The 23,787-nt window shown below is 46.3% G+C and overlaps 1 protein-coding gene across 3 annotated transcripts in view; it reads right to left on the bottom strand.

The window, feature by feature from the left end:
• col18a1a (collagen type XVIII alpha 1 chain a) overlaps nucleotides 1–23,787 on the bottom strand; it is a 275,931-nt gene that overhangs the window by 17,832 nt on the left and 234,312 nt on the right. For all 3 annotated transcript variants that reach the window (XM_055638409.1, XM_055638407.1, XM_055638408.1), the window contains 7 exons: nucleotides 23,604–23,639; nucleotides 20,661–20,735; nucleotides 16,973–17,011; nucleotides 16,582–16,644; nucleotides 12,895–12,978; nucleotides 1,592–1,627; nucleotides 401–454 (listed from right to left, as the gene is read on the bottom strand). In XM_055638409.1, coding sequence (XP_055494384.1) covers nucleotides 401–454; nucleotides 1,592–1,627; nucleotides 12,895–12,978; nucleotides 16,582–16,644; nucleotides 16,973–17,011; nucleotides 20,661–20,735; nucleotides 23,604–23,639 — 387 coding nt within the window. The remainder of the gene's footprint in view (nucleotides 1–400; nucleotides 455–1,591; nucleotides 1,628–12,894; nucleotides 12,979–16,581; nucleotides 16,645–16,972; nucleotides 17,012–20,660; nucleotides 20,736–23,603; nucleotides 23,640–23,787) is intronic.

Raw genomic sequence — 23,787 nt, 5'->3', positions numbered from 1 at the left:
GATATTCCAGATTTCACTAAGGACCAGCATTGGCCATTTGAATAACATAATTTCAGGGAAGATTTATGATTGGTCTGTGAGTTTCTCAGAAGATAGAATTCCACTACTGATGATTTAGTGTTAACATCATTTGAGATAGATTTACAGTGCTGCAGGATTGTAAATCCTGCCATGAAATATGGCATTTCTGGACGGTAAAAATGTGGCAAATTGCTGGACTCCTGGTTAACCTGCTTTTCAGCAGCACGGCACTATTTCTTTGGGGTTGTGTGAAGGATCTCTAGCCTGCCTAGGGTTGATATGCTACATACACTAGACATGGTACTGGGAGGCAGCATTATTTGTTCATTCAGTCAAATACAACAGAGACAGTAAGGAAATAACTATCCACAAAACTCACCGGTCTTCCTGGAAAACCAATTTCGCCTTTCCGACCTGGATATCCTGTGATGCCCTGTAAAAACAAAACATAAGAAATATAAGAAAGAGCAGGCCATTCACCTATTGTGCATGCCCTGCCACACAATAGGACCAAGACTGCTCATTGACACCATTCTGCATGAATCCTCATAATTCTTGAATCCTTGTATTCCCAGTGGATTAAATTGTGAGGTATGGAGCTCAGCTGGAAGCACCCATTGATGCTGGGCACTGGTATCCACTCTTCAGATTAATCCATTGAGGTGCTGGCCTTTTGAGGTGAGGTCTTGCTCAGCCATAATATTATCATCAGGAAAAATGGTCTTCTATTTACTATCAAGTGGAATATACTGTTAACCGGTATACAGTTAACGCTTAAAATCACCACACACAGGCTCTGGCATACAATGGCATGACCATCACTGAATCCCTCACTCTCAATATCCTAGGGGTTACCACTGACCAGAAAATAAACTGGAGAAGCCCAAAACACAATGTGGCTACAAGAGCAGATCAGAGGTGAGGTAACTCACCTCCTAACCCCACAAAGCCTGTCCACCATGGTGAAGATGATGTTCTCTATTACATGGGTTGCAGAATCTGTATCCCAATTCTGTGGGATGGGTTATGATAGTGCAGGAGGTGGAGGTTGGGGAAGAGTGGTGGGAATCTGGGTTTCTACATATTTAGTGTAGTCTTTCAGTTTATTTTTATTTTAAGTGTAACCCTGGCCTGATGCCAGCCTTCCATTCAGGCAGAGAGTGAATAGAAGGCCGGGGTTGACTGCAGCACCAGGCAGGGAGCTTGTAGCTGGTGATGGCAGAATAGACAAAGAATCTGATCCCTGTGCAAGGATTCAATCCTCAGAATGAGGGTAATCTGTTTATTAGGAATGGGATTTAAAATGATCAGTATGAATTCTTGAAGGAATGGAGGAGATTTGAAGTTTGGGTAATGTCTGGAGAGAGAATCTGCTTTCTTACCGAGGAGCTCTCCAGATTTGACTGGATCTTGAAAATGAATGGATTTCTGGGATCTTTGTGACGGCACAGTGAAGCAACTAGGTTTAGAGCAGACATGAACTCGTACTGAGTAGACAATGCAGTTACAAAGCTTGATGGACAACGTGAGCCGACACAAGTCGCATGCAACATGAGAGCTGTAACTTTACCTGTGGGCCCATGGGTCCAGGAATACCAGGACCACCCTGCAAGAAAAATGTTTACACACATTTAGATACGAAGCAGTCCAACTGAGGAGCCGATTCAGCCCGGCCCTCAATCCTCACAATGTGAGAACAAAGCCCTAGGCCTAATGATTGTGTTTGTGGTTGGGCAGAGGTTGAAGGTGGAGAACCTCAAGGTATAATCACAGAACACATTCTTATACTGGTGGCTGGAGTATAACCTTTTGTACATCATCCAGAGGGCAATGGCGGCACAGTGGAGCAGGAGGTAAAGCTGCTGCTCATAGCCCGAGAAACCCGGGTTTGATCCTGACCTCTGTCTCTGTGGAGTTTGCATGTTTGCATGTTCTCCGGGGTCGCAAGGGTCCTTCCACATCTCAAACACGTGTTGATTGGTTGGTTAATTGGCTGCTGTACATTATCTCCAGTGTGCATAAACTGTAGAGAGTTTATGGGAATGTGGGGAGAATAAAATAAAATGGAGTGCTTAGTTAGATTCCAGTTTCTAAATTACACAGGATATAGAAACACTGTGTCAAGTACAATAGAGTAATGCTCCTGTTCCACTTAGGAAACCTGAACGGAAACCTCTGGAGACTTTGCGCCCCACCCAAGGGTTCCGTGCGGTTCCCGGAGGTTTTTGCCAGTCTCCCTACCTGCTTCCACTACCAGCAACCTCCGGAAACCACCTGCAACCTCCGGGAACCGCATGGAAACCTTGGGTGGGGCGCAAAGTCTCCAGAGGTTTCTGTTCAGGTTTCCTAAGTGGAACAGGGGCATAACCCAACTCTTATCTCTTGGAAAACAAAGTGTGTCCTAACAGAGGAAGACTAGACAGGGAAAGAGCAAAAGTAGAGGCCATCAAAATAGAATATACGCCAAAAGTACAATAGGGGAACTGAGAAGGATTTTTTTTATTCAGAGAGTAGTGAGAATGTGGATGTCAGATAGTGGATGAAGCATAGATGTCCAGGGCTGGGAAAAAAAGTATTGATGCATTCAAGGTATAGCTAGATAAGAATTCAGGGAGTAAGGCATTAGTAGTTTATTCATAAAATAGGATGAAGAAGAAATTAAATGCTGTAAGCAGAGAACAAGCACAACTGGATAGGTCTCTGTCATACATTTTACATCATTTAATGTAATCATCGCCTTGGAGACAATGGCATGTATTTAGAAAAGCTCTCCACCAGCTCAGAATGATGAGCACTATTGGCTCATCCGCCTGCTCAATTGATGTGAACTCCACCTCAACCAATGAACTTGCTTGTACTGTCTAGTTCTCGTTTCTTTTGGGCATGATGTGGGGATTTTATAGATACTGGAAGAGCATTCCCAGAAACAGAGAGTAGCCCACGTGAGGTGATTTGTGCCTGGCAAGCCTCAGATTTCACACAGACACCAATAATGGAGTTATGTATGTCTCACTTAGTTTGTTGATTCCAAGATTTTGCACAACGTCACGAGTTTAAAACTAGTGAAGCTGTTTAATCGCTAGTTGTATGTGCTCCAATAATTGGGAAATTAAATCAGTCAAGTTGCACAATTATTTGTAACTGGGGGTCAGATACTGTTATATCATTCTGTACCTTGAACACAAACTAATGTATCTCCCAGTTTCCAAGTTAATTCCCTTACTCAGCCCTCGATGAATGTACTGCTGTGGCTGTACCAGCTGCTGAAAATACCCACCAGTCACGATTCACCATGTCTGGAATGAATGAAGCCAGTCCTAAAACCTCACCGCCTTCTCACCCCCTCAATAAAGTGGACAGTTGAGTGGGAAGGGGATAAATTTCCCTCCTCTGATGATGGATCCTGTACACCAGTCAAAGTAAACCATTCCAGTTTCATTAATCGCGTGCCATCTAAGTACAATGAAACCACACACCAGCTTTTCAGATCAACACAAGACGCTGCCTTGTTCTGAGGCTTCATACATTAGCCAGACTGTTACGTAGGTTTGTAGCAAACAGGCTTCAATCAACTTTAACCATACCAGTTGTAGCCAGAAATACAAAACCTGACAGATAATCTTTGCGACTTCCAAGTTCCCAGTACTGCTTTCACAACACTTCCCCACGCCATTCTCCTGTCAATTGGCTCCTGTTCTTGAAGAAGTTGCCAAGATTAATTTAACATCTCTAGATGGGACTGTTTACCAATCTGTTGCTTTGGAAAATGGAATGATGGCAGGCAAGGAAGATTCCTTCTTGCTTTGACAATAGACAATAGGTGCAGGAGTAGGCCATTCAGCCCTTCGAGCCAGCACCGCCATTCAATCTGATCATGGCTGATCATCCCCAATCAGTACCCCGTTCCTGCCTTCTCCCCATATCCCCTGACTCCGTTATCTTTAAGAGCCCGATCTAGCTCTCTCTTGAAAGTATCCAGAGAACTGGCCTCCACTGCCCTCGGAGGCAGAGAATTCCACAGGCTCACAACTCTCTGTGAGAAAAAGTGTTTCCTCGTCTCCGTTCTAAATGGCTTACTCCTTATTCTTAAACTGTGGCCCCTGGTTCTGGACTCCCCCAACATCGGGAACGTTCCCTGCCTCTAGCGTGTCCAAACCCTTAACAATCTTATATGTTTTAATAAGATCCACTCTTATCCTTCTAAACTCCAGAGTGTACAAGCCCAGCTGCTCCATTCTCTCAGCATATGACACCCGCCATCCCTGGAATTAACCTTGTAAACCTACGCTGCACTGCCTCAACAGTAGAGCACTTCCTCAAATTAGGGGACCAAAACTGCACACAATACTCCAGGTGTGGCCTCACTAGGGCTCTGTACAACTGCAAAGGAACGCTTTGCTCCTTTACTTGACTACTCTTGTTATAAAGACCAACATGCCATTTGCTTTCTTCTCTGCCTGCTGTACCTGCATGCTTACTTTCATAGACTGATGAACAAGAACCCCCAGATCCCGTTGTACTTCCCCTTTTCCCAACGACGCCTTTTAGATAATAATCTGCCTTCCTGTTTTTGCTACCAAAGTGGTTAACCTCACATTTATCCACATTAAACTTCATCTGCCATACATCTGCCCACTCCCCCAACCTGTCCAAGTCACCCTGCATTCTCATAGCATCCTCCTCACAGTTCACACAGCCACCAAGTTTTGTGTCATCTGCATATTTGCTAATGTTACTTTCAATCCCTTCATTCAAATCATTGATGTATATTGTAAATAGTTGTGGTCCCAGCACTGAGCCTTGCGGTACCCCATTAGTCACTGCCTGCCATTCTGAAAGTGACCCGTTAATCCCTACTCTTTGTTTCCTGTCTGCCAACCAATTTTTTATCCATGTCAGCACTCTACCCCCAATACCATGTGCCCCAATTTTGCCCACTATGTGGGACCTTATCAAATGCTTTCTGAAAGTCCAGGTACACTACATCCACACTGACTATTCCTTGTCCATTTTCCTACTTACATCCTCAAAAATTTCCAGAAGATTAGTCAAGCATGAATTCCCCATCGTAAATCCATGCTGACTCAGACTGATCCTGTTACTGCTGTCCAAATGTGTGGCTATTTCATCTTTTATAATTAATTCCAGCATCTTCCCCACCACCGATGTCAGGCTAACTCGTCTATAATTCCAAGTTTTCTCTCTCCCGCCTTTCTTAAAAAGTGGGATAACATTAGCTACCCTCCAATCCACAGGAACAGACTGAGTCTATAGAAAATAGGAAAATTATCACCAATGCATCCACGATTTCTAGAGCCTCTTCCTCAATTACCCTGGGATGCAGACCATCAGGCCATGGGGATTTATCAGCCTTCAGTCCCATCAGTCTACCCAATGCCATTTCCTGCCTAATGTGGATTTCCTTCAGTTCCTCCTTCACCCCTGATCCTCTTGGCACTACTATATCTGGAAGATTGTTTGTGTCCTCCTTAGTGAAGACGGATCCAAAGTTCAACTCATCTGCCATTTCCTTGTTCCCCATAATAAATTAATCTTTTTCAGTCTTCAATATTCCAACTTTGGTCTTAACTAATTTTTTCCTCTTCACATACCTAAAGAAGCTTTTACTATCCTGCTTAATATTCTTGGCTAGCTTACCTTCGTACCTCATCTTTTCTCCCCGTATTGCCTTTTTAGTTATCTTTTGTTGCTCTTTAAACATTACCCAACCCTCTTGCTTCCCGCTCATCTTTGCTATGTTGTACACGGTCGCCCCTTACTCTCCTTGAAACCTTTCTTCCTCATAGGAATGAACTGATCCTGCACCTTCTGTATTATTCCTAGAAATACCTGGCATTGTTGTTCCACTGTCATCCCTGCTAGTGTATCTTTCCAGTCAACTTTGGCCAGCTCCTCTCTCATGGTCCCATAGTCCCCTTTATTCAACTGTAACACTGACACCTCCGATCTACTCTTCTCCAATTGTAGATTAAACCTGACCATGTTATGGTCATGACCTCCTAATGGCTCATTAACCTCAAGTTCCTTTATCAAATCCAGTTCATTATATAACACTAAATCCAGAATTGCCTTCTCCCTGGTAGGCTCCAATACAAGCTGCTCTAAGAATCCATCACGAAGGCACCCCACAAAGTCCCTTTCTTGGGGTCCAGTACCAACCTGATTTTCCCAGTCTACCTGCATGTTGAAATGTCCCATAACAACCACAGCATTACCTTTGCTACATGCCAATTTTAACTCCTCTTGCAGCCATGTCTCTGTAATTCCCACAACATCATACTTGCCAATTTCTAACTGAGCCTCAAGCTCTTCCACTTTATTTCTTATACTTTCCGCATTCATATACACTTTGACCTCCGTATTCACGTTCCCCTTCGCACCGCTCGCAATTGGCCCTGACCGTACTCTTTTATCACTTCTCGAACTTTCCTTCCCATTAATTCGAGAATCTTTTGTAATTTTTCCTGTACTCACTTCCCCTTCAAATCCATCTTTATACTCCCAATTTGTCCCCCCCCCCCCCCCCCCCCCCCCCCCCCCCCCCCCCCCCCCCCCCCCCCCCCCACCATTTAGTTTGAACCCACACATGTAGTCCTAGCAAATCTGCCTGCCAGAATGTCGGTCCCTCTCCAGTTAAGATGTAACCCGTCCCTTTTGTACAGGTCACCCCTACCCCAGAAGAGATCCCAGTGGTCTAAAAATCTAAATCCTTGCTCCCTGCACCAGCCCATCAGCCACACATTCAGATCCCCTATCTCCCTGTTCCTGTCCTCACTGGCACGAGGTACTGGAAGCAATCCAGAGATAACCTCCCTAGAAGTCCTGCCTTTCAGTCTTCTTCTTTGCTCTGGAATTGCTGACAATTTCACTGAAAGGGGCCTGAAGATCAACAGAACTACCTCCTAACCTGGGTAACCCCCAAATGCTACCGTTCCAGGAATGCCTGGACTGTCCAGGAATCTCGTGCAATCGATAAGCCAGTGGGAAACAGTCACAGGGACATTAGCAGAAATCTTTATTTTGCCTCTGATTCCTTCTCAACTCAATTGGGTTGTGAAATGTCAAAGTTGGAAAAGGGCTGTTTAATTGTAGATGTGGGGTGGGTGGGAGGCAATGTGATGAAACTGCCAGGAATGCAGCCAATCAAAGCTACCAAACCACAGCCGCAGTCGTATCCCAGGCACAGCCATCTGGATCAAACTTTGTTTAACTTTCCTTTCTTACATCAGTTCAGTGTTGGTTTGAAAATGACCCACCACACCTTCACTTATATCGCTAAAATCACAAACAGGCTGCAATAACACAAAACAAGTTCAGCAAGGATGTTGCCAGAATTTAGGGATTGTAACTACTGTAAAGGGATGTGGATGTCTAAAGATGAGGGTAAGATAAGCCAGGTTTGACAACCATGGGTGGACATGGACACTGTTATCAGACAACTGACAAATCCTCCCATAAGCTAGGGTGCAATCCTGATCTCCCAACCCATCTCTTTGCAGAACTTGCACCTTTTGTTATCTGCACGTTCTCTGTAAGTGTAACGCTATAACTCTAACACTATATCCTGCACTGGTATTTTTCTCTTTGTACTACCTGTTGCACTTGTATGTGGTTTGATTGTACTCAAGTGTTGATTGATATGTCGGAATAGCACCCAAACAAGGTTTTCACTGCATCTCAGTACAGATAACAATAATACACCAATATCAAGTTTCCACAACAGGGGGCTAAGATGGTGACAAAAGGGAACTCAGATATGTGTAGCCGCTGTTGAATTTGCTAACTTCTCTGTGGTATTATGCAATAATAGAGTAAGGCTGAGCAGAGGGGCACTAGGACCCTGCCAGAAGCCAGGCTCCAGTAACCGGTTGTGTCTGGAAAACCCAGGGTGTCGGCAGTTGGAGAGAGAGGCCTGGGCTTACACGAGGCTGTTGCAGTGGCTGCTGTTATTGTACAGATTAAAGGTATACTCTGTTTACGTCGTGGTACGAGCCTTATTACAAGCATAACGCGACATGGTGCCAGAACTGGGAGACTTGTAAGCAAGAAAATAAATAAAGTAGAAGAGGACGGTGTATCGTTTTGGCGGGAAATAGGAGACGAGCTGGCAGATATGGCGCAACCTACACCAACTGCTACGTTCTCAATACAACCTCCAGAGCCATTCGATTTTACCAAGCCTCAAGAATGGGAGCGTTGGATCAGGAGATTCGACCGCTTCAGGCTTGCAAGCAATTTAAACGCGACGTCGGCAGAAAACCAGGTGAACACGTTAGTGTATTGCATGGGCGATGAAGCAGAAGATGTGCTAAAGGGGCTAACGCTAACTGCAGATGAGAGGAGGGTGTACACGGATGTCAAGGCAGGCTTTGATGCATTTTTTGTGCCTAAAAAGAATGTTATCTATGAAAGAGCCAAGTTCAATCAGCGTGTGCAACTGCCAGGAGAAATGGTGGATTCCTTCATCACTGCTCTATACGGATTAGCCGAACACTGCAACTATGGACAGTTACAGAACGAGCTGATCCGCGACAGGTTAGTGGTTGGGCTGAGAAACGTCTCATTGTCCGAAAAGCTACAGCTAGACAGAGACCTAACCCTTGAAACTGCTATAACAAAGACAAGGCAGTCTGAAGAAGTTAGACGACAGCGGTTTGACTTAAGAGGAGAAAATAGCGGTGCTAGCAAGTGCTCAAATGTTGATGCTGTGCATGATAAAAGCTACAGAAAACCCAAATTTCCCTCAAAGCCTCAGCCACAAGCACAAACACCAGGCAAAAATAAATTTAATACACAGCCACAGCCAGGTTCAAAGGCCTGCTATAGATGTGGAAAAATGCCCTCGCATGGAAAATTGGAATGCCCTGCTAAAGATGCTGTGTGTCACAACTGTGGCAAAAAGGGACATTATGGCAAAGTGTGCAGAAACAGTGCAAAATCTCTCAATGCTGTCACTACAGAGGAAGAAGAGAGCTTTTTCCTGGGATCCGTGGATGCTGGAAAAGACCCGTGGACGGTGCAGCTACAAGTGAGACAAAAAAAAGTGTGCTTTAGAATAGATACTGGTGCTGATGTCACCGCCATGCCAGCGGAGGTGTACCATGACATTACAGGGGGGCATGATGTGAAGTGCCTGGCAGTGTCGACACGCCCATTGTTTGGGCCAGGGGGCAATGCACTCTCTGTCCTGGGCGTAGCCAGAGAAACACTGCGCAGAGGCAACAAGACAGCCATAGAGGACATTTATGTAGTAAAAGACCTCCACACTGCACTGTTGGGAAGACCTGCCATAGAAAGGCTTCAGCTTGTGTGCAGGGTTGACGGCATCACCTTGGAATCTGTGAGACAACAATATCCGAAGCTGTGTAGCGGCTTGGGTCTTGTTCGGAGGCCATACTCAATTAAATTGAAGCCAGAGGCTGTGCCCTTCTCTCTCCACACGCCACGCAGAGTCCCTCTGCCGCTTATGGGAAAAGTGAAGGAGGAGATAGACCGTATGGAGAAGATGGGCGTAATCACCAAGATTGAGGAGCCGACTGATTGGTGTGCCGGGATGGTGGTGGTGCCGAAAAAAACAGGTGATGTTCGCATTTGTGTGGACTTCACAATGATGAATGGATCAGTATGCAGAGAAAAGTTTATCCTACCTTCTGTAGAGCACACTCTGGGCATGCTAGCTGGGGCAACAGTATTCAGCAAATTAGATGCCAACATGGGCTTTTGGCAAGTACCATTGACAAAAGAGTCTGCCAAATACACCACCTTCATCACGCCTTTTGGGCGCTACTATTTTAACCGTCTACCCTTTGGCATAGCATCAGCCCCCGAGCACTTTCAAAGGATGATGATGACAGAAGTGACCGGTGGCCTGGAGGGGGTACTGTGTCATATGGATGACATCCTGGTCTGGGGACAGACGCAGGAGGAGCATGATGTGCGGCTACATGCGGTGCTAGAGAAGGCACAAAAGGCCGGCATTACGCTCAACATGGACAAATGTGAGCTCACACGCCACACAGTCAGATTCCTGGGTCATGTAATTTCAGCAGATGGAGTGAAGCCAGATCCAGAGAAGACGAGAGCAGTACAAGAGTTGGATGCACCCAAAAATGTCAGCGAACTCAGGAGTTTTCTGGGCATGGTCAATCAGCTGGGCCGCTTCTTGCCAAACCTGGCTGAAAAAGACAAAGTGCTACGAGACCTGCTGTCCAAGAAGAACCACTGGTACTGGGGGACAGAGCAGCAGGCCGCCTTTGATCAGTTAAAAACAGAGCTGTCATCCACACCAGTGCTCACATTATATAACCCAAACAGTGCTCTAAAGATCTCTGCTGATGCCTCTTCCTTTGGCCTGGGGGCAGTCCTGCTGCAGAAGAGCGATGCCATGTGGTCACCTGTGGCATATGCGTCCAGGGCAATGACACCAACAGAGCAGCGCTATGCTCAAGTAGAAAAGGAGGCATTGGCTGCGACGTGGGCATGTAAAAGGTTCAGCTGTTTCATCCTGGGAAGACCATTCGAGCTGGAAACTGACCACAAGCCGTTGGTGAGTCTGCTGGGAGGGAAAGCTTTGGATGACCTCCCACCAAGAATCCAAAGATTTAGGATGAGACTCATGAGGTACAGCTATACAGTAGATCATGTCCCTGGCAAAAGCCTGTGGACAGCCGACACCTTATCTCGTGCTCCTCTGAGAGCCGCAAGAACACACACAGACACAAGCCTACTAGAGGACACCAACATCTATGTAGACTCTGTCATCAGCAACATTCCTGTCAGTGGAGATTATCTGAGCAGCCTACGGGAGCACCTACAGGCAGACAGCACATGCTCTGCACTGATGGAGTACTGCACAGACGGCTGGCCCGACAAAAGCCAACTGCAGGGAGTGCTGAGACATTACTGGGCTGATAGAGCAGTGCTGACTGTGCACGATGGGCTGCTGCTGCGGGGCACGAGGCTCGTCATCCCATCAGCCTTACAAGGTGATGTGCTGCAGAGACTACACGAAGGACACCTGGGGGTGACAAAGTGCAGGGGCCGGGCCAAACAGACGGTATGGTGGCCAGGACTCAGCAGCCAGCTGAATGACATGGTGCTGAAATGTAGAACCTGCATCCAAGAGCGAAGGAACGTCAAAGAGCCGCTGATGCCAACGGAGATGCCAGACAGGCCTTGGCAAACCTTGGGAGCTGACCTATTCACGCTGAAAAACAAGACTTATCTACTAGTAGTAGATTATTTCTCAAGATATGTGGAAGTTGCGCTGCTATCACCCACAAGGTCCACAGATGTGGTGGTGCACCTGAAATCCATATTTGCTCGTCATGGAATTTGTGAATTTCTTAAAAGTGACAATGGGCCCCAGTTCTCAGGTAGCCACTTTAAATCCTTTGCAGCAGAGTATGGCTTTATGCACATCACGAGCAGCCCCAGGTTTCCTCAGAGCAATGGGGAGGCGGAACGCGCTGTACAAACCGTGAAAAACCTGCTAACAAAGGCGTCAGACCCATATCTTGCATTGCTGGCCTACAGAGCAACCCCTCTACTGAACGGCTATAGCCCGGCCGAGCTGTTGATGGGGCGCCGCCTCCGCACTACAGTTCCTGCCCTTCCAACCCTGCTGAATCCAGTTTTGCCTGACTACAACGCACTGGGGGCCAAAGAAAGGGAGAAGAGGTGGAACGACGCAAGATCCTTTGACAAGAGGCACGGAGCGAGAAATCTGGAGCCACTAATACCTGGGGAGGATGTGTGGATCACCGATGCACGAGTCCAGGGCAAAGTGCTATCTACACACAATACCCCTCGCTCTTATATCGTCCAGGTGCCTCAGGGCACACTGAGGAGGAACCGGCAGCACTTGGTGCCGCTGCAGACCAACAGTGGGGTAGTCGACGCGGATGAGCCACCGGTGGGAGAAGAGCCAGCTCCACCAGAGCCAGCTCCACCAGACCCAGCTCCACCAGTGACAGCATCACCCAGCGGAGAGGGCCCCACCACAGAGACTGTGCGGACTAGGTGTGGGAGAGAGGTTAGAAAGCTGCAGAGACTTGATTTGTGATTTATTGATCTGTTTTCTACAATAAAGAAAAAGAGAGAGTGAAATGTGATGTGAAAATGTTCTGTAAACCTGTTACATTTACCTGAAACCTGAAAGAATAGTTCACAGTATGGTAACGTGTAAGTTATTTTATTTCTATTTTGCATGCTTAGATCAGGGACAGGTCTTCCAGCAAAAGGGCAGAATAAACCCCTTAAGACCTGCAGAGACAAAGGTAGTCCACCCTTTGTTCTCAAAGAAAGGGAGATGTGGTATTATGCAATAATAGAGTAAGGCTGAGCAGAGGGGCACTAGGACCCTGCCAGAAGCCAGGCTCCAGTAACCGGTTGTGTCTGGAAAACCCAGGGTGTCGGCAGTTGGAGAGAGAGAGGCCTGGGCTTACACGAGGCTGTTGCAGTGGCTGCTGTTATTGTACAGATTAAAGGTATACTCTGTTTACGTCGTGGTACGAGCCTTATTACAAGCATAACGCGACATTCTCCTGGGGTTTTGCTGTCCTTACAAAAATGTATAAAAATTGCACTCTATGTACTAATTAAAATAGATGTTTCAAGAGCGAATCAGCAACCTACTTCCTTCAGAGTAATTGGGATAAACAGGTATGGTAATGGAGCAACAGAACAGCTGACAGGATAAAATGAGGGAAGGTTTGGGGAGAAGGTAACGGAGCAGAGATTCTGGCAAAGAAGGGCTGCTTCAGTTTTCTGCATTCTTGCTCCTGTTTTCATGGGTGTAGCAACTAGCAAACCTGAACCAGACTGGACTTCTCAGCATCTCCACCAACTAACCTTCAGGTCGATGCTTGCAGAGAGCAAGTTGGTCAACATGGCTTCATCGAGGCTGTTGATGTAACCTGCCTCTCCTTTATCGCCCTGAAAAGGCAGGACACTTCATGTCAAGGTGCCAACAGCTCTGATAAAATGTTTTCTTATGTCTTAAATGAATTAAATATCCTTGGAAATTCCTTCACAGTCATACATTAAAAGAAGTATTATGACTCCTTTGCCTCCTGCAGGAGTTCGAGTGCAGTGACCTGAGGAGGAGACTGCCTCAAACCACTTGAAGTGCATTTATACTTTCATTCCCCATTTCCTCTACAAAGGCAAGGCTTCATCCCAAGCTGTTATGCAGTTGAATTCAAATCATCCAACCATTTTGAACTTGCAACTGAGGTTAAATCAGTCTCCACCATTACCAAAGCTGCCCTATCAAGTCAAATGTCCCCTCATCCTGGGCCTGTGCTGCCGTAGCTCTACCGACACTGGACCAAAATCCCAGGATTTCCTGTCCAATAACACTGTGTAAGCATCTTCACCACAGTGGTTCAAGAGGGCCGCTCCCCACCACAGTGGTGCAATGGGTAGAGCTGCTGCCTCACAGCACCAGGGACCTGGGTTCAATCCCGGCCTCCTCCAATATCTGCTCAAAGACCTATGCATTGGCAGGTTAACAGTGGACTGTAAACTTCCATTAGTGAGTGGTAGAATATGGTAGAAGTTGATGGAAATATGGAGAGAACAAAATGGGATTAAGGTAGAGTTTAAGAGGGAACTGCAGATGCTGGAGAATCGAAGGTTACACAGAAAAGCTGGAGAAACTCAGCGGGTGCAGCAGCATCTATGGAGTGAAGGAAATAGGCAACGTTTCGGGCCGAAACCCTTCTTCAGACTGATCAGGGGTGGGGGTGGGTGGGGACAAGAAAGGGAAAAGGAGGAGTAGCCGGAAGGCTGGAGGGTGGGAGGAGACAGCAGGGGAGCTGAGGAAGGGGAGGAGACAGCAAGGACTAACAGAATTGGGAGAAGTCGATGTTCATGCCCCCGGGGTGCAGACTCCCCAAACGGAATATGAGGTGCTGTTCCTCCAATTTTCCGGTGCTGCTCGCTGTGGCCATGGAGGAGACCCAGGACAGAGAGGTCGGAGGCGGAGTGGGAGGGGGAGTTGAAGTGCTGAGCCACCGGGAGGTCAGCTTGGTTATTGCGGACCGAGCGGAGGTGTTCGGCGAAACGATCGCCCAACCTCCGCTTGGTCTCACCGATATAGATCTGCTGACATCTAGAGCAGCGGACGCAATCCACAAACCTGATTGTCCCGGGAGACCCATTGTCTCCGCCTGTTCGTGCCCCACCGAACTCATTTCCAAATACCTTGACTCCATCCTATCACCCTTGGTTAAATCCCTCCCTACCTATGTCCAAGACACCTCAGACACTCTCCGTCGTCTCCGCGCATTCAATTCTCTAGGCCCTCACCCCCTCATCTTCACCATGGACGTCCAATCACTATACACCTCCATCCCCCACCACGATGGTCTCACAGCCCTCCGGTTCTTCCTCGACCAGAGAAGCAACCCATACCCAGCCACTGACACTCTCCTCCGCCTAGCGGAGCTGGTCCTCACCCTCAATAACTTCGCGTTCGACTCCTCCCACTTCCTCCAAATACAAGGCGTAGCTATGGGCACACGCATGGGCCCCAGCTATGCCTGCCTATTTGTAGGTTACGTCGAGCAATCCTTGTTCAATACATACCAGGGCCCCATCCCCAACCTCTACCTCCGCTACATCGACGACTGCTTTGGTGCCACCTCCTGCACCCGCACACAACTGACTGACTTCATCCACTTCACCACTAATTTCCACCCGGCACTGAAATACACCTGGACCATTTCCGACACTTCCCTACCATTCCTTGACCTCACTATCTCCATTGCAGGTGATAGACTTCTAACCGACATACACTATAAACCCACTGACTCCCATGGCTATCTGGACTACACTTCTTCCCACCCTGCTTCCTGTAAGGACTCCATCCCCTACTCCCAATTCCTCCGTCTACGCCGCATCTGCTCCACGGATGAGGCGTTCCACACCAGGACATCTGAAATGTCCTCACTATTCAGGGAACGGGGGTTCCCCTCCTCCACCATAAATGAGGCTCGCACCAGGGTCTCTTCCATACCCCGCAACACTGCTCTCTCTCCCCATCCCTGCACTCGCAACAAGGGCCGAGTCCCCCTAGTCCTCACCTTTCACCCCACCAGCCGTCACATACAAAAAATAATCCTCCGTCAGTTTCGCCACCTCCAACGTGACCCCACTACTCGCCACATCTTCCCATCTCCCCCCATATCTGCCTTCCGCAAAGACCGCTCCCTCCATAACTCCCTTGTCAATTCTTCCCTTCCCTCTCGGTCCCCCCCCTCCCCGGGCACTTTCCCTTGCACCCGCAAGAGATGCAACACTTGTCCCTTTACCTCCCCCCTCGACTCCGTTCAAGGACCCAAGCAATCGTTCCAGGTGCGACAGAGGTTTACCTGCATCTCTTCCAACCTCATCTATTGCGTCCGCTGCTCTAGATGTCAGCAGATCTATATCGGTGAGACCAAGCGGAGGTTGGGCGATCGTTTCGCCGAACACCTCCGCTCGGTCCGCAATAACCAAGCTGACCTCCCGGTGGCTCAGCACTTCAACTCCCCCCTCCCACTCCGCCTCCGACCTCTCTGTCCTGGGTCTCCTCCATGGCCACAGCGAGCAGCACTGGAAATTGGAGGAACAGCACCTCATATTCCGTTTGGGGAGTCTGCACCCCGGGGGCATGAACATCGACTTCTCCCAATTCTGTTAGTCCTTGCTGTCTCCTCCCCTTCCTCAGCTCCCCTGCTGTCTCCTCCCACCCTCCAGCCTTCCGGCTACTCCTCCTTTTCCCTTTCTTGTCCCCACCCACCCCCACCCCTGATCAGTCTGAAGAAGGGTTTCGGCCCGAAACGTTGCCTATTTCCTTCGCTCCATAGATGCTGCTGCACCCACTGAGTTTCTCCAGCTTTTCTGTGTAACCTGGGATTAAGGTAGAACTGGGTGTAAATGGTTAGTGTAGACTCAATGGGCTGACGGACTTTTTCCATGCCATATCTCACCAGGACTATCGAAGGCATTGGCAAGAAATGTCAAATTTGCCACGAGATCATCCATAACTCAGGAAAGAACGGAGAGAAACAAATCCCTCCAGCTATGCTCATGGCTACACAGCAAGATCCAACTGTGCCTTAAACCCTCCCTCACTCAGATCAGCCGCACAGCCAGTTAGACCGGGAGTAACTAATTCAATCCAAGCCTGGGACCCGCAGAATTCAGTACTGCACAGAGCATATGGTGGAGTACATAAGGGGAAAATGTTTCCAGGTGGTAGGAGGTATTCTTTTTTTTTAAAAACAGGGAGGAGTGGAGTTATTTTTACCCAGTGAGAAGATTCAAAAGTGTCTTTCTATTGAAAATAAGGTGACCTGTAAAGCACGACAGACAAAAGATGGTGGCAGTTTGATGAAAATCCTGAAATTATCCCCTTACACTTCCTTCTCTGGAAAAGCCGCCTCGTAGCTTTTTGAAAGCTTTATGTGGCCTAGTGTCAAGTTTTATTTGATTAGGTTATATCACTTCAAAACCATCAGTTAAATGCAAGTTGGTACTTGAAGTACCTACCTTTGGCCCAACTGGTCCTGAACGCCCTGCATCTCCCTGGTCACCTTTTGGACCACTGGGACCCTGAGGAGCAAGAGCAACTCAGTCAGAACGTTAAGTATGAGAAAAAGCACAAAAGCTTTGCATTATTGCAAGTGAGAACCTTGCACCTTTTAGTAGAAAATAATGACACAAGAGACTGCAGATGCTGCAATCTAGAACAAAGGACAAATTGCTGGAGGAACTCGGCAGGTCAGGCAGCATCTGTGGAGGAAAATGGGCAAACAACATTTGAGTCTGAAGAAGGGCCCTGACCCAAAATTTCACCTGTGCATTTCCTTCCACAGATGCTATCTGGTCACTGTGTTCCTCCAACACTTTGTTTTTTTTTAAACTAAAAAATGGTTCCTACCTCTCCTCCAGACACGACTGAAGAAAGCCCATCAACCGTCTGAAGAATGAGAGAATAAGTTACCACATCACATTAAACAGTTATTTCAGTTTTAATTTCAATGCAGTGAATCTCTGAAATGTTTCCATCTTTACCAACTGTTGCTTTGGTTACTAGATGTCCTGGTTCCATTACTGTAATCTCTGTGAGATTGTGGGAATCAACCAAACTTGATGTTATTTTGTGCTGGTTTCATAAGTGTTTATTGCATCCTATCATCTTCTGCTCCTCTCCTGCCCACTTTCCTCTTCCTTGTCTCCCCACCCAAACCTCAGAAGGCCATTCACCAGTAGACCCCATGCAGCTGAAATCTTAATCAACATGGCTTCATCTGGTGCCATTGGAGAAGAGAAGCTTTTGGAAGACTAACAGAATCGAACCATGCAATATGATGAGGATTCCTAGTCATGGAATGCCTCTGATATTTGTCAGTGCCACGGCGGCTTCACCTCAACACCCCCACTACTCCTACTCTGGCCGAGTCAGTAGGCAGCACTGCAGGAAGCTGTCAACCAGCCGCTGGAACAGGAGAGCCGAGGACCTCTTGGGCAGTTCAAATATCTCAACCTAGTGCACATGGCCAGGAGTTGTGAACTTTCCATCAGTTACATGCTAAACACTGGCAGTACCACGTAAATTGTCAGGACCACTATTTCGAAGAGTAAGGAAGTTTCCCCCTGCGCCCTCTCTGGACAACATAATTAAAATGAATGATGTGGTTGCTGTATGCCTGCAATGGGTGGGTCCTTGTAAAACACACGTTGGCCGTTGTTTTCCCTCGACCACATTTCAAAATGTACTTCACCATCTGAGGAACTCTTATAGAAACCTTATAGAAATCTTATAGAAACTTACAAAATTCTTAAGGGGTTGGAAGGCTAGATGCAGGAAGATTATTCCCGATGTTAGGGAAGTCCAGGACAAGGGGTCACAGCTTAAGGATAAGGGGGAAATCCTTTAAAACAGAGATGAGAAGAACTTTTTTCACACAGAGAGTGATGAATCTCTGGAACTCTCTGCCACGAGGGTAAGCAGTTCATTGGCTATATTTAAGAGGGAGTTAAATGTTGCCCTTGTGGCTAAGGGGATCAGGGGGTATGGAGAGAAGGCAGGTACGGGATACTGAGTTGGATGATCAGCCATGATCATATTGAATGGCGGTGCAGGCTCGAAGGGCCAAATGGCCTACTCCTGCACCTAATTTCTATGTTTCTATGAACACATAGGGATACAAGAGGCTGCAGAGAATGGTGGACCATCACAGGCACAGTCCTCACCATCGAAAGCGCCTTCATGAGGCTGCCTCATTAAGGTGGCATCTATCATCAAGGATCCCCATCATCTGTGCCATGACTTCTTATCAAAGTAGGAACAGAAGCCAAAAGTCCCACACCACCAGGCTCAGGTACGCTGCTTTCCTACATCCCTCAGCATCTTGAATGGACCTGCATAACTCTAATCCCACCTGGGCAATGGAACATTCTGGACCACCTCCTGCACTCGCATGCACTTGTTTTCCACTGTATTTTGCACAATTGCCTTGTTATTTAATTGACTATTTATTATTGCTGTATGTGTACCATTTATGGGTTTCATGCAAACAAGGCGTTTAATTGCACCCTGATGTATATAGGCTGTGGGCCGAGCATCATAAATGTGTCTAGAAATAGGATTTTGTGACCCAAGTCACCAAACTACATGAAATTTTCACATATTGTGTAAAAAAAATTATATGTCACCCCTGAAACTCGATATGAAGAAGACTTGCACATTTTTATTAAATTAGAGAAAAAACGGAAAAATGTCGGGAATTTTTTAGTCCAATCAAAGCAAATTTAACATTGAGTTGTCTGCTAGTTGGCCAATCACGTGCTTTGTTTCAGGCTAGCACACAAAATGGCTGAGGGGGCTTCACAGATGCCTGTCTAACTGGAGATTTCGATTTGTTGTTCTGTGGAATAAATGTTGTGGAAACTTGCAGCAGGTTAATTGTATTTAGTGGGAAAAGCATTAAAAAGGCTGAAGAAAGTGCTGCGAAGTGGATTAAAGTGCAAGAAAGCCTTCAAAGTCCCTGCTGATGTGCTGGAACACAAAGAAGGCCCCCATGAGTCAACTCTAACTGAAAGGTAAGACTAAAGCCTGAATTTATGAAAATCTATCTGTTTGGACTTTAATTAATTTAATTGCACGATTTTATAATGTGAATAAATTCATTCATTCATTCATTCCTTATTAATTCATTCACTCACTCACTTACTCATTCATTCATTCATGAAATTGAGGGCCTAAACTATAACACAGTCAATTAAACATTGTCACTAATGCCAGCTTGTAGTAGAGTAATAAGTCTTTAAGGTAAAGTGAAGCCGCGGTCTCAATTAATAAGCGGCCGATTCGCGATCGCGGATCATCTCCGCGCGGGGCAGGGGGGGGGGGGGGGGGGAAGGCTGTACATAGTGCCGTCTGTAGTGGTCGTTTTCAGACCCCGATAACGGGAGAAAAACGGAGGAATATTGATCGCTCTTTACCGCGAGTACCTAGACCCCGCGGTCGGAGCACTTTTTCCCGGTAAGTTTTCGCAGGCAGCTCGGAGATCAGTTGTTAAAGACTTATTACTCTAGTACAAGCTGGCATTAGTGACAATGTTTAATTGACTGTGTTATAGTTTAGGCCCTCAATTTCATGAATGAATGAATGTATGAATGTATGAATGAATGAATGAATGATTGAGTAAGTGAGTGAGTGAGTGAATGCATGAATAAGGAATGAATGAATGAATTTATTCACATTATAAAATGGTGCAATTAAATTAATTAAAGTCCATATAGATAGATTTTCATAAATTCAGACTTTAGTCTTACCTTTCAGTTAGTTGATTCAAGGGGGCCTTTTTGTGTTCCAGCACATCAGCAGGGACTTTGAAGGCTTTCTTGCACTTTAATCCACTTCTCAGTACTTTCTTCAGCCTTTTTAATGCTTTTCCCACTAAATACAATTACCTGCTGCAAGTTTCCACGACATTTATTCCACAGAACAACACATCGGAATCTCCAGTAAAACAGGCATCTGTGAAGCCCCCTCAGCCATTTTGTGTGCTAGCCTGAAACAAAGCGCGTGATTGGCCAACTGGCAGACAACTCAATGTTAAATGTGCTTTGATTGGACAAAAAAATTCCCGAAATTTTTCCGGTTTTTCTCTAATTTAATAAAAAATGTGCAAGTCTTCTTCATATCGAGTTTCAGGGGTGACTTATAAATCTTTTTACACAATATGTGAAAATTTCATGTAGTTTGGTGACTTGGGTCACGAAACTGCAGAATAAAGCTCCTCGGCCCACAGCCTATTATGACATTAAACAAATCTCATTCTGTAACTGAATCTGGGTTGGTGGGTCAATTGGCCACTGTTCATTTTACAACTGCATAGTGAGTGGTAGAATCTGGGGAGAGCTGATGAAATAAAAGTGGATTCATATATAATTAGCATAAATGGATGGAGGACGGTCAGTGTGGACTGAAGGACATGTTTCCGTGCTGCATCCCTTTATATCTCAAGTATAACAGAAGTTCCACCTCCTTTTACTCAGCATCAGACTGTACAATGCAGCAAACCTCTCCCATGCGATAAAGTTTGCGATAAAATACTTACGTTACCACTGCCGTATACATATCCCGGAGGACCAGGTGGGCCTGGCAATCCCACGCCATCTCTGCCAGCCTCGCCCTACAAAACAAAAATGCCCATTACCAACTCAATCTCCTTAACTTCAGCCTGAGGCTAATAAGCAACAGCAAAGGCAGATCTTACTTTCCTCAACCTTGGTGGTGGGCTGGCAATAGAGAGTGATTAGAATGACCAGCTCACTCTCTGGAGAGTTCACATTATTAAAGGTGAGCAAGTTGAATGCCTGAGCTGTGCTGGTGTCTCAGCACTCAGTATCATTTTAGAAAATACTAATGTACTGGGTAGGATGTGTTTATTGCCAAACTTTGAACCTCACCCTGGAGTCTCAAAGAAGTAGCCCTGGAGGGGCGGGGAGGGAATAAAATAAAGAAAAAAATTGCAGATAGTTGCAAGTTGAAATTGAAACAGAAAATGCAGGAAATATTCAACAGGTCCAACAGCACCAGTGGAAAGAGAAATGGGGTTAATGTTTCACATCAAGGACACATTGTCAGAACAGGGAAAGAGAAAGAAACAAGGGCAGGGTGAAAGGTTCTTTGATTTGGGGTAAGTGTAGGAGATAATGTGCAGGAACAGATCCAAACCAACGCAGGAGACTATTACGAAGTGCCCATTAAAGGTTTTCATACTTATTGGCTTGTGAAAGTTTGCTATGGGAAATTCTACTGGATCTTAGCTCAAACCATTGGTATTAAACACTATGGAGGAGTATTCAGCCCCTGTACTGGAAAGAGGAAATGCCAATGAGTGTGTTCTGTTTGTTCATTTCAGTCAGGATGAAAGGGTTAACTGTCTGATCCAGGATGGAAACACCCACACATCTCCGGGATTATACAGTGGACTTGGAGTAAGATATGAGAGTTAGGTACGTGTTGACACCATGCCTGGTGTTGTTCTCCTTACAGGAGCTCAGCACTATGAAGGCTTTCGGTAAAGTGTAAAAAGAAAGTGGAACTGTTCCCCTGACAACTGTGTCAATATCCAAAGATCAAAGGAAAGGCAAAAAAGCAAAGAAGGTTTTTCTTTACTTTACATGGTGAGTCTTTCTGATCTGGGACTCATTGTCTGATAGAAGCACACTCATAGGAACATTGAACATGAAATCAGATGTAAATAGGAAAAATAATTGCAGAAAGAACAGATGAATGAGTCTAAATGGAAGGCCCTTTCAAAGTGGGCTCCCACATTCTTTGAGTCACTGATCAAGCAATGTTCTCTATGTCGCCCGGCTGCAAGGTTAGGCATCATGTTTTTGGAAGAGCTTCAAAGAGAAGGGTGAGAGAGCCCACACCTGAACCCCAGCAGCAGAGCGACACTGAGACTGATGTGAAAGGAGCTCATCTTCTTGTCCCAGCTCCCAACTGCTCCACAAAGAAGTGGCAAGGTACACATTAACTTCCAAATCTGATTCAGATGAGGATAGACGTGAGACTTCATAACCATTCTGCATATCTTTGATTATACACGAGAAAAGAATTCTGTTGTAATCCACTTTCTCATTGGAAAATAATGGCACTCCTCTCTCCGATGTGTAAAATTCACAACCTCTCATTCATCAAGTGAAACTTTGCTGTGGCTTCTGTTTAAATTTAATCAAATGACTGTAATTATTTTTGTCTGGCGCTCACCACAAGCCAAACCATTTCAAAACAGCTACTCAAATTTCTGAGACAGGAATAGTTTCAGTAGTATTCTTTCGAAAATGCCTTGACTGCAACAGAGCTCCACCTAATGGTGAGAGATAAGGCAGCAAGAAAATCTGTCCTTTGAGACTCAAGGGCCTGTCCCACTTACGTGTCCTTGGCACGCAAATTACGCGACCTCATGGTCGCGTTGAGGCGCATGGGCATCGTGTGGCCGCGCGGGGCCAGTCCCACTGAGAAGCGCGGAGGGACTCCGAAATTTTTGTAGTGAACGAAATCTTTGCGCGACAACGGCCTGTCGCGGAACTGACGGCCAAAGATCCTGGAGTGACGCAACGTCTCACCTTCAACAGCAGCAGAAGCAGGCAAACGATCGCCGAACTCGGCCTGGGTCTCATGGCCGTTGCAGTCCGGTTCCGCCCCCACTTCTACTCCCAAAGCGGGGCAAAGAAAATTAAAGATAGACACTAAATGCTGGAGTAACTCAGCGTGACCGGCAACATCTCTGGAGAGAAGCAATGGGTGACGTTTCAGACTGAAGAAGAGTCTCGACCCGAAACATCACCCATTCCTTCTCTCCAGAGATGCTGCCGGTCCTGCTGAGTTACTCCAGCATTTTGCGTCCATCTTCAAACGACGTCATGCGCTCCAGATGGCTGTGCGGTCGCATGAAGTCGCGCGCGACCTTCGCTGGACCGGCGGGCCTCAATGCGACAACGAGGTCGCGTAATTAGCGTGCCAAGGACACGTAAGTGGGACAGGCTCTTCAGTCAATGTGCTCACTCAAGACTCAAGAGGATGTCTAAACCTGCCGTGACTATCCTGTGGTGTTGAGTTGCAGTGTAGATCAGCAGTGGGTAGTTATGGATCAGCAGAACATGGTCATGAGCCTCACTGCAGAGTTATAATGCAGTCTAGTCCACAGGGAGAGCAGCATTATCTGAGGTGTCATCTATTAAATGTGGCATTCAGGTGGCCTTTGAAGTGTCTGGAATTCCTGCAGATGTCACCTATTCTTCAACCAAAAACAATAAATCTTTAGGTCATTTCATTATGGTGGTTTTTTGCTGCAATGCGCCAACTGCATTGTCACTGTGCACTGTGGCTCCAGGACTCGTTTGGTTGTGTAAAAAAAGTATGCAGTCACATGAAGTTGTGAATGGAAATTTAAGTTTTTGATGCCATTAATATTTCAATACATTAACCCATTGTCTACTTAATATATCTACATTAATAGCTGAGAAGAACATGCCAAGATCCTCACCTTCATGCCTGGATCTCCATTAATACCCTTTGGACCCTAAAAGGGAGAGAACAAAATTTGGTTAATGTTCGATCTACAGTTCTAATAACTTGTGTCACACAAACACTTCCAAGAACAATAACCAGGCCAACAATGCTACTGAGGGAGGGCTGCACTGCCAATGAGGAAATTCTTTAGTTAGAGA

Source organism: Leucoraja erinacea, chromosome 7 (assembly GCF_028641065.1).
Source record: "Leucoraja erinacea ecotype New England chromosome 7, Leri_hhj_1, whole genome shotgun sequence".
NCBI lineage: Eukaryota > Metazoa > Chordata > Chondrichthyes > Rajiformes > Rajidae > Leucoraja > Leucoraja erinaceus.
This window is presented reverse-complemented; position numbering and strand designations above follow the sequence as displayed.